Source organism: Oncorhynchus keta, chromosome 31 (assembly GCF_023373465.1).
Source record: "Oncorhynchus keta strain PuntledgeMale-10-30-2019 chromosome 31, Oket_V2, whole genome shotgun sequence".
Lineage (NCBI taxonomy): Eukaryota > Metazoa > Chordata > Actinopteri > Salmoniformes > Salmonidae > Oncorhynchus > Oncorhynchus keta.
The window spans coordinates 17922918-17936170 of NC_068451.1; the positions used below are offsets into that span (position 1 = coordinate 17922918).

The 13253-nt window shown below is 41.3% G+C and overlaps 1 protein-coding gene across 4 annotated transcripts; it reads left to right on the plus strand.

The window, feature by feature from the left end:
- Positions 1-158: 158 nt before the first annotated feature.
- On the plus strand, positions 159-12859 carry LOC118364575 (actin-binding Rho-activating protein-like). Of its 4 annotated transcripts, none has more exons than XM_035746233.2 (3): positions 160-400; positions 3978-4065; positions 4270-12859. In XM_035746233.2, exon 3 carries the CDS (start codon positions 4334-4336, stop codon positions 4823-4825), a length of 492 nt encoding a protein of 163 aa, XP_035602126.1. In that variant the 5' UTR covers positions 160-400; positions 3978-4065; positions 4270-4333; the 3' UTR covers positions 4826-12859. The 4 variants fall into 4 exon arrangements, with proteins under 4 accessions (XP_035602129.1, XP_035602126.1, XP_035602125.1 ...); XM_035746232.2 differs by having other exon boundaries at positions 160-396; XM_035746236.2 differs by lacking the exon at positions 3978-4065 and having other exon boundaries at positions 159-400.
- The last annotated feature ends 394 nt before the right edge of the window (positions 12860-13253 follow it).

Here is a 13253-nt window from a genome sequence, read left to right on the forward strand (position 1 = left end):
GGGAGCTAATGATCCACCATCTAAACATATCCCAGGGGTAAAACCGCTTTACTTCAGAACACCGCTCACTGACAGGGTACGTGACACCTCCTCAACGATTGGATCAAAATTTAGCCGCCTGCATCATCGCCACATTGTCATTGGCTACTTTGGATGCCTATCAGTGTTTTTCACTGTTCCAATGTAAAGTTCCATAGCATGGATACGATGTTGCTAACAGACACACGTTCCTCAGGCTACATCAGTGTCGTGACAAGAAGTGTTAAGGTACCAAAAATCAAATAGCAGGACAAATGTCAGCTATTCATAACGGGTCGACACGGACAGAAGAAGAAAATCTCGGAATAATCAATACATCGACTTTGACATTGTAGCAGTGACACTTGTCACCTTACCGTATGTATGTCACTTTCAGTTTACAGATGTGTGCTTCACTTTGCATTCCTATATTTCTTGTAATGTGAAATTAATTTCATTTTTAAATCAATCTGGAACAGGGTATCATGTACCCTAAACATTTGAGGGGGCACAAAGTATGTGAGGATGGCAGTGGGTGGTCCCCTTCCAGAAGTTGGCGAATTTAGCAGCTTTTTCCTGCAATCTGGAGCCACAATCATTATGCTTAATTCTATGTAAAAAAATATATATATGTTTATTTTACTGTATATCTAAGCATACCTCCAGAGCTCTCTGTGTCCTCCTGACTGGTGTTTTGTTTTTTTAAGAAACGAAATATATATATCTGTGGTCCTTCTGTGGCTCAGTTGGTAGAGCATGGCGCTTGTAACGCCAGGGTAGTGGGTTCGATTCCCGGGACCACCCATACGTAGAATGTATGCACACATGACTGTAAGTCGCTTTGGATAAAAGCGTCAGCTAAATGGCATATATTATATTATTACTAAAATCTAGGTAAAAGATTCAAAGGAATGTGAGTCTTATTCAGTACATTTAGTAATTGCTACCTTTTCTATAGACTACCAACCTTGCCAGCAGGCATGCCAGCTAAGATAGATAGACAAGCTAGCTACGCATAACTTGATTGATAGCCTGAAATTGGTAGCTCGTTATGAGGTTGGGTGATTGGGAACCTATCTGGACTAGCTAAACCCAACTTCATAAAATTGCTAGATGGCTAGTAGTATTACAGAGAAACAACAACATATGTGACTAAAAAGTTTATAATATATATATATACACTCAGCAAAAGTATATATGCAACATGCAACCATTACAAAGATTTTACTGAGTTACTAGTCACAGATACCTTAATAATACATTTAGGGGCGTGGATCAGAAAACCAGTCAATATCTGGTGTGACCACCATTTGCCTCATGCAGCGCAACACATCTCCTTCGCACAGAGTTGATCAGGCATATTGTGGCCTGTGGAATGTTGTCCCACTCCTCAATGGCTGTGTGAAGTTGCTGGATATTAGCGGGAACTAGAACACGCTGTCGTACACATCAATACAGAGCATCCCAAACATGCTCAGTGGGTGATATGTCTGGTGAGTATGCAGGCCATGGAAGAACTGGGACATTTTCAGCTTGCAGAAATTGTGTACAGATCCTTGCATCATAGAGCTGTGCATTATCATGCTGAAACATGAAGTTATGGCGGTGGATGAATGGCACAATGGGCCTCAGGATCTCGTCACGTTATCTCTGCATTCAAATTGCCACCAATAAAATGCAATTGTGTTTGTTGTCCATAGCTTATGCCTGCCCATACCATAACCCTACCGCCACCATGAGGCACTCTGTTCAAAATGTTGACATCAGCAACCTGCTCGCCCCCACAACACCATCTGCCATCTGAAATGTACAGTTGAAACCTGGATTCATCCATGAAGAGCACACTTCTCCAGTGGCCATGGAAGGTGAGCATTTGCCCACTGAACTGCAGTCAAGTCAAGACCCTGGTGAGGATGACGAGAACCCAGATGAGCTTCCCTGAGACGGTTTCTGACAGTTTGTGCAGAAATCCATCAGTTGTGAAAACCCACAGTTTCATCAGCTGTCTGGGTGGCTGGTCTCAGACAATCCCGCAGGTGAAGAAGTCGGATGTGCAGGTCCTTGGCTTGCGTGGTTACACGTCTGCGGTTGTGAGGCCGGTTGGACGTACTGCCAAATTCTTTAAAACAATGTTGGAGGTGGCCTATGGTAGAGAAATTAACATTCAATTATCCGGCAACAGCTCTGGTGGACATTCCTGTAGTCAGCATGCCAATTGCATGCTCCCTCAAAACTTGAAACATCTGTGGCATTCTGTTCTGTGACAGAACTGCATATTTTAGAGTGGCCTTTTATTGTCCCCAGCACAAGGTGCCCCTGTGTAATGATTAGGCTGTTTTATCAGCTTCTTGATATGCCACACCAGTCAGGTGGATGGATTATCTTGGCAAAAGAGAAATTCTCACTAAGAGGTACAGTACCACTCAAAAGTTTGGACACGCCTACTCAAAGGGGTTTTCAAATTATTTTACTATTTTCTACATTGTATAATAATAGTGAACACATCAAAACTATGAAATAACACATATGGAATCATGTAGTAACCAAAAAAGGGTTAAACAAATCAAAATATATTTTATATTTGAGTTTCTTCAAAGTAGCCACCCTTTGCCTTGATGACAGCCCTACACACTCTTGGCATTCTCTCAACCAACTTCACCTGTAATGCTTTTCCAACAGTCTTGAAGGAGTTCCCACATATGTTGAGCACTTGTTGGCTGCTTTTCCGTCACTCTGCTGTCCACCTCATCCCAAACCATCTCAATTGGGTTGAGGTTGGGTGATTGTGGAGGCCAGGTCATCTGATGCAGCACTCCATCACTCTGCTTCTTGGTAAAATAGCCCTTACACAGGCTGGAGTGTATGTTGGGTCATTGTCCTGTTGAAAAACAAATGATAGTCCCACTAAGCGCAAACCTGATGGAATGGTGTATCCCTGCAGAATGCTGTGGTAGCCATGCTGGTTAAGTGTGACTTGAATTCTAAATAAATCACTGACAAACCACCATCACACCTCCTCCTCCATGCTTGACGGTGGGAACTACACTCTGCATCTCACAGACACAGCGGTTGGAACCAAAAATCTCTCATTTGGACTCATCAGACCAAAGGACAGATTTCCACCAGTCTAATGTCCATTGCTCGTATTTCCTGGCCCAAGCAAGTCTCTTCTTCAAATTGGTATCCTTTAGTAGTGGTTTCTTTGCAGCAATTCGATCATGAAGGCCTTATTCACAGTCTCCTCTGAACAGTTAATGTTGAGATGTGTCTGTTACTTGAACTCAGTGAAGCATTTATTTAGGCTGTAATTTCTGAGGCTGGTAACTAATGAATTTATCCTCTGCAGCTCTGGGTCTTCCTTTCCTGTGGCGGTCTTCATGAGAGCCAGTTTCATTATAGCTCTTGATGGTTTTTACGACTGCATTTGAAGAATCTTTCTAATGTTCTGGGTTGACTGACCTTCATATCTTAAAGTAATGATTGTTGTTTCTCTTTGCTTATTTGAGCTGTTCTTACCATAATATGGACTTGGTCTTTTACCAAATATGGCTATCTTCTGTATACCACCCCTACCTTGTCACAACACATCTGATTGGCTCAAACACATTAAGAAGGAAAGATATTCCACAAATGAACTTTTAACAAGGCACACCTGTTAAATGAAATGCATTCCAGGTGACCTCATGAAGCTGGTTGAGAGAAGTGTGTGTGCAAAGCTGTCATCAAGGCAAAGGGTGGCTACTTTGAAGAATCTCAAATATAACATATATGTTGATTTGTTTAACACTTTTTGGGTTACTGCATTGCATGTGTTATTTCATAGCTTTGATGTCTTCACTATTATTCTACAATGTAGAACATTTTAAAGTAAGGAAAACCTGTGAAATGAGTAGGTGTATCCAAACTTTTGACTGATACTGTATATATATATATATATATATATATATTTTTTTTTACAGGACAAATCTGAGGGGGCACGTGCCCATGTGCCTCCTATGGGTATGATACCTCTGATCTGGAAGAACTCTCACCTTCATCAGAGCATTAGTAAGATGATGACCTGTTATTATAAACTATATTAGTTATAATAAAGTTATCATAACTTTATTCAGGGTGTAATTAAGTGTTTAAATAGGCTATTTGTGATGAGTACTTTGTCTCCGTGAATTAGAAATAGGCATAGGCTACCATACACAGACATGTAATTGTGCTCTCAACAGTTGTTCATTATAACTTTTATTACACCCACAGAAAATGAACTATGCCTAAAAGTGGACGGATCACTTAATATGTACAAGACATCTGAGACACCACCATGGAGAACAACGGGACAGTGTGTGTGACATCAGTGAAAGGGTTAAAGGACAACTGGCAGAGATGGTCCAACGAGCACCAGGAGTACCAGAAAGACAACCCCTTCAGTAACGACCGGGGGGCTATGGTGAGTGCGACTGCCCAGCAGCAGAGGCTCCAGCGGGACCAGGATGGCTACGGGAGGCCCCTGGAGGGCTCCTTGACAGAGCAGAGGGGCCAGGACGCCCACATCCACATTAGCCGGGAGGTGGAGGAGCTCTGCCAGGTGATCAGGGACATCGGGGAAAGCTGTGGGGACGGAGGCAGCGAGGAGAGACCTGTGGTGACGGTAGAGTTTGGGAAGCTGTTTGAGCACTATGTGAACATCTCCAACAAGGTGGTGGGGATCCTGCTGAGGGCCAGAAAACAAGGCCTGGTCAGCTTTGAAGGGGAGATGTTGTGGCAGGGGCAGGATGACCGGGTCCTCATCACACTGCTACAGTCACCAGGATGAGATGACAGGGTCGTCTCTATGCTGCTTCAGTGACCAGGATGATGCAGCTGACGGACAAGGCGGTAACCAAGGCCATGTCCAGAAACATCCCCTAGCCCTTAGGCACTCATGTACAGTAGTTGTGAAAGGATTGGCTAGGTCTAAGCAATATGATAAATTACATTAGGTAGCAAGGTGCAGCTAGGTAGCAAGTTGCAGCTACAACACCTATCAATTCTTTCAGATTTACACCTGCACCTAGTAGGGGTAGTTGTTTCTGGACAGGCCCCAAGAGAACCAACCTGTGGCAGCAGTGACATGCAATATGGTGCTGTAGGATGAACCTGAGCCTATTGGCCTGAATGGACCTTGCGTTGCATTCCCAGTTACACCGCTACACTGTAATCTACATAGCATTTACAATGTTCCTTAGCAACCTTTGTAATTAGACACAGAGGAAAGGTGTACTATTTAGGGCACAAATAGAACACACTGACACTGTAGGCTTATGTTACAAATGCTGGAAGGAGGCTATGAAACTGCATACATGGTTGACAATGTAGCAAAATGTACCACCATTTTATTTACATTCAGTAGAAATAGCACATCACTTTTTGGGCCACTGGAATTTGTGGAATTCACACTGTACTAAATTCACATTGTTTAATTTAACACGGGTTGTTTGAGGAATGCTTTTGCATGCTCTTGCACTCATAACACTATATGATGAAATATACTCTAACACTTTACTCATTTGAAAAATAATTATTTTGTCACCAACTAATATACTTTATTCCACACACACACACACACACACACACACACACACACACACACACACACGTGTGTTCATGTTTACAAAGGAAAGCACTGATGTTTTTCAATAAAGTCTTCCAACAGATCACCAAAAATGACTGTTAATTCATGATAAATTGCATTAAAATGATAGGTAACACTTTATACCTTTTACAAGGCATTAGAAAAGGGTCATAAACATTTATATCAAGTCATAAAGCCTTATAACTGCATACTTTCCATGAAGTGTTCCTGAATGATGTTTCCCATTAATGAGAGACCAGGAAGGAAATCTAATACCCTAGTGGAGGCAGCAATGCATCATTTATTTAACCTAACCATGAACAACCATTTACATCAATACATGTTGACATTTTGTTACAGCGACACGTCAACCAATAAATACAAACACATGACGCTCTCAATTTCATGCAGCAGCATACAACTAAACATACATTACATAACCAAACGGTTGCTAGATCGAATCCCCGAGCTGACAAGGTAAAAATCTGTCGTTCTGCCCCTGAACAATGCAATTAACCCACTGTTCCTAGACCGTCATTGTAAATAAGAATTTGTTCTTAACTGACTTGCCTAGTTAAGTAAAGGTCAAATATATATACATTTAATAATTACTTTGTTGAGTGTTCCATCGGGCTGCAGTGCATAACAAAATTAAGAATCACTCTCCAACATTCCTAATAAAATAACACAGTTAATGTAGAGTATTGTGTTAAATGAATGTGTGACTCAAGAAACAATTGTTTGTGGATGACTGAGCTCCTATTCTGCATCTCGATGAATTAGTAATGTAGGTATTATTCAGTGAATATATTAAACCTCCACACTCCAGTGTACACTTCCATTTTACTCTTTGATCATATATGATTGATTACCATTCATGCAAAACAGTTGCTTTTCTGACCACTTGACTGACACCTAAAAAAGCTCATACTTCTCATTATGTTTCTCTGCTTTCAGTTATTTTACCTCATAATACAAGATCCTGTTGACAGTGACTGCATGGCGAATGGCACACTATTCATTGAACTACTTCTGAGCCCAGATGGGAAAAGGCCATTTGGGATGCCAGCCAGTGGCACAATGCACATGCATTACTCATCTTTATCGAAGGTATCCTGCAATGACACTTACAGTATGTTTCCCAGTCCCAATACATCCCATTCACTTACCATTCTCAGGTATCCTGGTCATGCTCACTTAAGAATGTCTTACTAATCATTCTTTACATTAATACTGGAGACTATGCACACACGTACACTGATAAAGGGAACACTTAAACAACACAATGTAACTCCAAGTCAATCACACTTCTGTGAAATCAAACTGTCCACTTAGGAAGCAACACTGATTGACAATAAATTTCACATGCTGTTGTGCAAATGGAATAGACAACAGGTGGAAATTATAGGCAATTAGCAAGACACCCCCAATAAAGTAGTGGTTCTGCAGGTGGGGACCACAGACCACTTCTCAGTTCCTATGCTTCCTGCCACAAATGTGCATGTGTCTGCTCAAACGGTCAGAAACAGACTCCATGAGGGTGGTATGAGGGCCCGATGCCCACAGGTGGGGTTGTGCTTACAGCCCAACACCGTGCAAGACGTTTGGCATTTGCCAGAGAACACCATGATTGGAAAATTCGCCACTGGCGCCCTGTGCTCTTCACAGATGAAAGCAGGTTCACACTGAGCACATGTGACAGACGTGACAGAATCTGGAGACGCTGTGGAGAATGTTCTGCTGCCTGCAACATCCTCCAGCATGACCGGTTTGGCGGTGGGTCAGTCATGGTGTGGGGGGGTGGCATTTCTTTGGGGGGCCGCACAGCCCTCCATGTGCTCGCCAGAGGTAGCCTGACTGCCATTAGGTACCGAGATGAGATCCTCAGACCCCTTGTGAGATCATATGCTGGTGCGGTTGGCCCTGGGTTCCTGCTAATGCAAGACAATGCTAGACCTCATGTGGCTGGAGTGTGTCAGCAGTTCCTGCAAGAGGAAGGCATTGATGCTATGGACTGCCCTGCCCGTTCCCCAGACCTGAATCCAATTGAGCACATCTGGGACATCATGCCTTGCTCCATCCACCACAACGCCACGTTGCACCACAGACTGTCCAGGAGTTGGCGGGTGCTTTAGTCCAGGTCTGGGAGGAGATCCCTCAGGAGACCATCCGCCACCTCATCAGGAGCATGCCCAGGCGTTGTAGATCATACAGGCACGTGGAGGCCACACACACTACTGAGCCTAATTTTGACTTGTTTTAAGGACATTACATCAACGTTGAATCAGCCTGTAGTGTGGTTTTCCACTTTAATTTTGAGTGTGACTCCAAATCTAGACCTCCATGGGTTGATAAATTTGATTTCCATTGATCATTTTTGTGTGATTTTGTTGTCAGCACATTCAACTATGTAAAGAAAAAAGTATTTAATAAGAATATTTCATTCATTCAGATCTAGGATGTGTTATATTGGTGTTCCCTTTATTTTTTTGAGCAGTGTATATTTGTATCACTTTTTATATCTTTCTTTACCAAGGGAAAAATGACCCCAAAATCATTCCAGTCATTACTATTTCATATACTGTGGTAAAAAATAAAGCGTAACTATTGGTCATTTTCACAAAAGTCTTTAAAATTAGAAGGAAAACATATTTGGCTTAATTTCTGATTTGGCTGTTCAGCTTGATACTAAAATTAAAAACCTCAGTTGAGTTGATTTGTACCATCATCACTAGTCTCACTGTAACCTGCTAGGGAGTATAGTACTCTCACACAGAGAACCACGGAGGGAGACCAGACCAGTCCTGACCTGCTCACTTCACTACTAGTAAGGTAACCCTGTTTCTCACTGGACCAGCCCAGACTGCAACCCACCACTCAGTTGGTCTCTCCCTTAAGAGTTCAGCTGCTGAATCAACTGGTCCGCCTGAAGTAGACAAACACACATAGTACAATATTAAATAAATTACAATTCATGGCTTCTTCATGGCTTTTTGATGTCTGAATTTCCAGTCCATTGTCACGCTCATGTAGTGTATCTAAAGGTAGAAAAACAAAGGCTCTTGCATGAGGTGAGAGCCTGCAAACCAACCTGATTGGAATAGACTGATATGGGTGAGTGTCCCTGACATAGTGTATAGATGGCCATCCTTTAACCTGGGAAGACCCATATACACACCAAAGGCAGACACAGGTAAAAACAGGTTTCTTAGTCCGGTGTATTTGGGGCTTTAGTCATCTTACTTCATCCCAACAGATTTCCCCAGTACAGTAGTCTCCACATGGAGTTAATCGACCATGAAAGCTGGCAGTGATAATGCAGTGAGAGATTAGTGTTGGCTGACTGGCTCTTAACAGATGACAACAACACAACAGCCAGAGTGAAATACAAGAGCTGCTAGAACAGGAACAATGGAGCTGTTCATCATCTGCCAATAAAGACTGTCTAACTACATGTATATGTTTAAAAAAAAGCCCTCTTTCCCAAACACAATGCTAACAAGCTACTCCGACAAGTCTAAATGAGTGGAGTTGATGTGTTGGTGTCCAGGTGCTGTCAAGGCAGCAAGGCAAGGCAAGGGAAATTGTTGTTCTATCCCGACTGTGGTATAGTATGAACACTGAACTCAATAGGTGGATAATATTACCACAGAACAGACAATGTGGGGGGAATAGTGAAACATTTATCACACAAATTCTGACAGCTACTGTACTACAATGGCGAATTGAAAGAGACTTATCATGACAAACCAATAGGAGTTGGGTCTGTAGAAGAGGCGGGACATGAAGCCCATTTGACTGGCAGGTGCCAACACATGGTGATGCAGGTGAGAGACAGAACAGAATGGGGGCCAGTGGAAACCAAACCTGTAGACAGAAGCAGGCAATGTTTATTTTATTTTTGTCTCTGCATGATCTGCTGTGACAACAGCAGCATGTTCAAAATGCTAAATTCTACAGACTACAGAATGTGATTTGCTGTTGTACGTCATTGCATTAAGCCAAACCAATCAAATATGCATGCATAGCAAACATTTGGCCTATACAATTGGAGTCACTTGTTAAAAAAAGGGCCGGGACGATACCAGTATTGCAACACTCGTCAGTATCGTGGCAAAGAAATAAAAACACAACATGGATTTAATTTATTTTGAAAAACAGCCCTAATGTTGGAAATATATCATTATGTTGTCATCTAGTCACATTTGTTCATTTTTCAGGCTAAATCACACAATACTTTGCATACAGTAGGTTTTTAAAGAACCAAAGAGTTGTCTGCTTGTATTGAATTTTTTTTGCCATGGAAAACATATCTCAATACTGGTATTGTCACAGCCCTAATAACATCTGAAGATTGAAAAACGCTCCTTCATTTGAATCATGTGACATTGACTGGAGAGAATGTTGTGGTCATACCTAACATCGCTGAGGTCTAAGACATTGTGCTTCTGAAGGATCTCCATCCCTATCTCCACCATCTTCTCTACTGATCACAGACACAGCAGGATAATCAGTTAAAACACACACACACACTGTCACACCCTGACCTTAGTATTCTTTGTTTTCCTTGTTATTTTGGTTAGGTCAGGGTGTGACATGGGTGATGTATGTGTTTTTACTTATCTAGGGGTTTTTGTATGTTTATGGGGCTGTTTCCCTTCTAGGTATATTGTATGTCTATGGTTGCCTAGATGGTTCTCAATTAGAGGCAGCTGTCTATCGTTGTCTCTGATTGGGAACCATATTCAGGCAGCTATATTCTGTGGGTACTTGGTGGGTGATTGTTTCCGTGACGTTTTTCACGTTTCGTTTATTGTTTTGTACGGTTTCGGTTTTTCATTCAAATCTACTATGGACACTTACCACACTGCATTTTGGTCCGATCCCTGCTACACCTTCATCTGAAGAGGAGGAAATCAGCCGTGACACACACACTCTAGAGGTCGACCGATTATGATTTTTCAATGCCGATACCGATACTGATTATTGGAAGACCAAAAAAAGCCGATACCGAGTAAATGGACAATTTATTTTTTCTTTCATTTATTTGTAATAATGACATTTACAACAATACTGAATGAACAAAGTGTTGGAGAATAAAGTAAAAGTGCAATATGTGCCATGTAAAAAAAGCTAACGTTTAAGTTCCTTGCTCAGAACACGAGAACACATGAAAGCTGGTGGTTCCTTTTAACACGAGTCTTCAATATTCCCAGGTAAGAAGTTTTAGGTTGTAGTTACAATAGAAATTCTAGGACTATTTTTCTATATACGATATGTATTTCATATAACTTTGACTATTGGATGTTCTTATAGGCACTTTAGTATTGCCAGTATAACAGTATAGCTTCCGTCCCTCTACTCGCCCCTACCTGGGCTCGAACCAGGAACACGTCGACAACAGCCACCCTTGAAGCAGCGTTACCCATCGCTCCAAAAAAGCCACGGCCTTTGCAGAGCAAGGTGAACAACTACTTCAAGGTCTCAGAGCGAGTGACGTCACCGATTGAAACGCTATTAGCGTGCACCCCGCTAACTAGCTAGCCATTTCACATCGGTTACACCAGCCTAATCCCGGGAGTTGATAGGCTTCAAGTCATAAACAGCTCAATGCTTGAAGCAATGCGAAGAGCTGCTGGCAAACGCACGAAAGTGCTGTTTGAATGAATGCTAACGAGCCTGCTGCTGCCTACCACTGCTCAGTCAGACTGCTCTACAGAAATATGAGCCTTAGGTCATTAATATGGTCAAATCCGGAAACTATAATTTTGAAAACAACACATATATTCTTTCAGTGAAATATGGAACTGTTAAGAATTTTATCTGACGGGTGGCATCCATAAGTTTAAATATTCCTGTTACATTGCACAACCTTCAATGTTATGTCATAATTATGTAAAATTCTGGCAAATTAGGCAGCCCAAACTGTTGCATATACACTGACTCTGGTGCAATGAACGCAAGAGAAGTGACACAATTTCACCTGGTTAATATTGCCTGCTAACCTGGATTTATTTTAGCTAAATATGCAGGTTTAAAAATATATACTTCTGTGTATTGATTTTAAGAAAGGCATTGATGTTTATGGTTGTTTTTTTATATGGTAAGTTTGAAGCTAGCTCGCAACTTACCTTGGCTTTTTACTGCATTCGTGTAACAGGCAGGCTCCTTGTGGAGTGCAATGTAAAGCAGATGGTTAGAGCGTTGGACTAGTTAACCGTAAGGTTGCAAGATTGAATCCCAGAGCTGACAAGGTACAAAATCTGTCGTTCTGCCCCTGAACAAGGCAGTTAACCCACCGTTCCTAGGCCGTCATTGAAAATAAGAATGTGTTCTTAACTGACTTGCCTCGTTTAATAAAGGTGTTAAAACGTTTTTAAAATGTTTAAATCAGCCAAATCGGTGTCCAAAAATACAGATTTCCGATTGTTATGACAACTTGAAATCGGCCCTAATTAATAGGCCATTCCGACTAATCGGTAGACCTCTAACACACACCTTTAAAGTTGCATACCTAATGACACATGCTCTTTACTGAGTGATTTACAGTTTCCAACATGTATGTGGGCACAACCAGGTAATGGTGGGGCTCGCTGGTTCAACTAGGACGTCCATCACAATCAGCATTGTTTTCAGTTTGGAAGCTAACCTGCCTAAAAACTATTTTTTGGGGATCAATACTGTATATTGTTTCCACATAGCTATGGAGTATGATCATAGAACAAAGGGGTTAACGGATTAGCTCAAATGACCTGTCAGTGGTCATCATTGTCGCCGTTTATCTGACAGCTAACATAGCTAGCCAACGTTAGTTAACGTAACGTTAGCCTAGCTAGCTAGTTTATCGGTGAGTCGACAGGAAAAGCAAACATTTACCCAACTTGGCAATACGCACTAATGACCACCTGAAGGCGGAAGTGAAACACGTCCCTCGCTGAATCAGTCTAGATAAAATATTTACATTTTAGTAATTTATTAACATATGCTTTTCTATTTTCTGCCACATCTTCAACATGTATATGTTAATGCATCGATTATATTGCATTGTTGTTTTTGCCTAAATGATTTAAAGATGGGATTTTTTAAAGCCATTTTCGTGTTCTGCAGCAGCCAGACCTAGGAAAAGAACGATACAGATTAACTTTATTTATTTTACTGGTCATAGCCTATAATTTAGTTGATCTCACTCCTCCTTACTATTTACAGTAATAAAGATGTGCTCAATTTAGGTATTTTGTATTTTATTAGGATACCCATTAGCTCTTTCGAAAGCACATTAGGCTGTATCCTATGTAGACCTCGTTTTTGAGATTGCAGGTGTCGTTTTCATTAAACAAACGTCCTTTCTTTGACAGTACAACAAGATGTAAATCAATGCTGTGACATTTTATAATTTCTTTCAAAACCAATACTTGTACAATGACTGATGTGTGACTACTGAGGTGGCCTTAGGCTACCTATTGCTAGATTCATTTCAACATACAGAAATGACTGGGCATCTAGTATGATATTTCAAACTACTGGGTTAATCTAACACATGTCATATATCCTTTTGTTATTATAAATCTTGCTTTTATATTGTTGTTGATGAGATGAATATTAGTATTACTATTTCAGGCAATGATGCTAA

What these genes read in the sequence shown, in the direction of transcription:
- LOC118364575 (XM_035746236.2), top strand. Translation starts at nt 4,334, where the DNA reads ATGGAGAACAACGGGACAGTGTGTGTGACATCAGTGAAAGGGTTAAAG.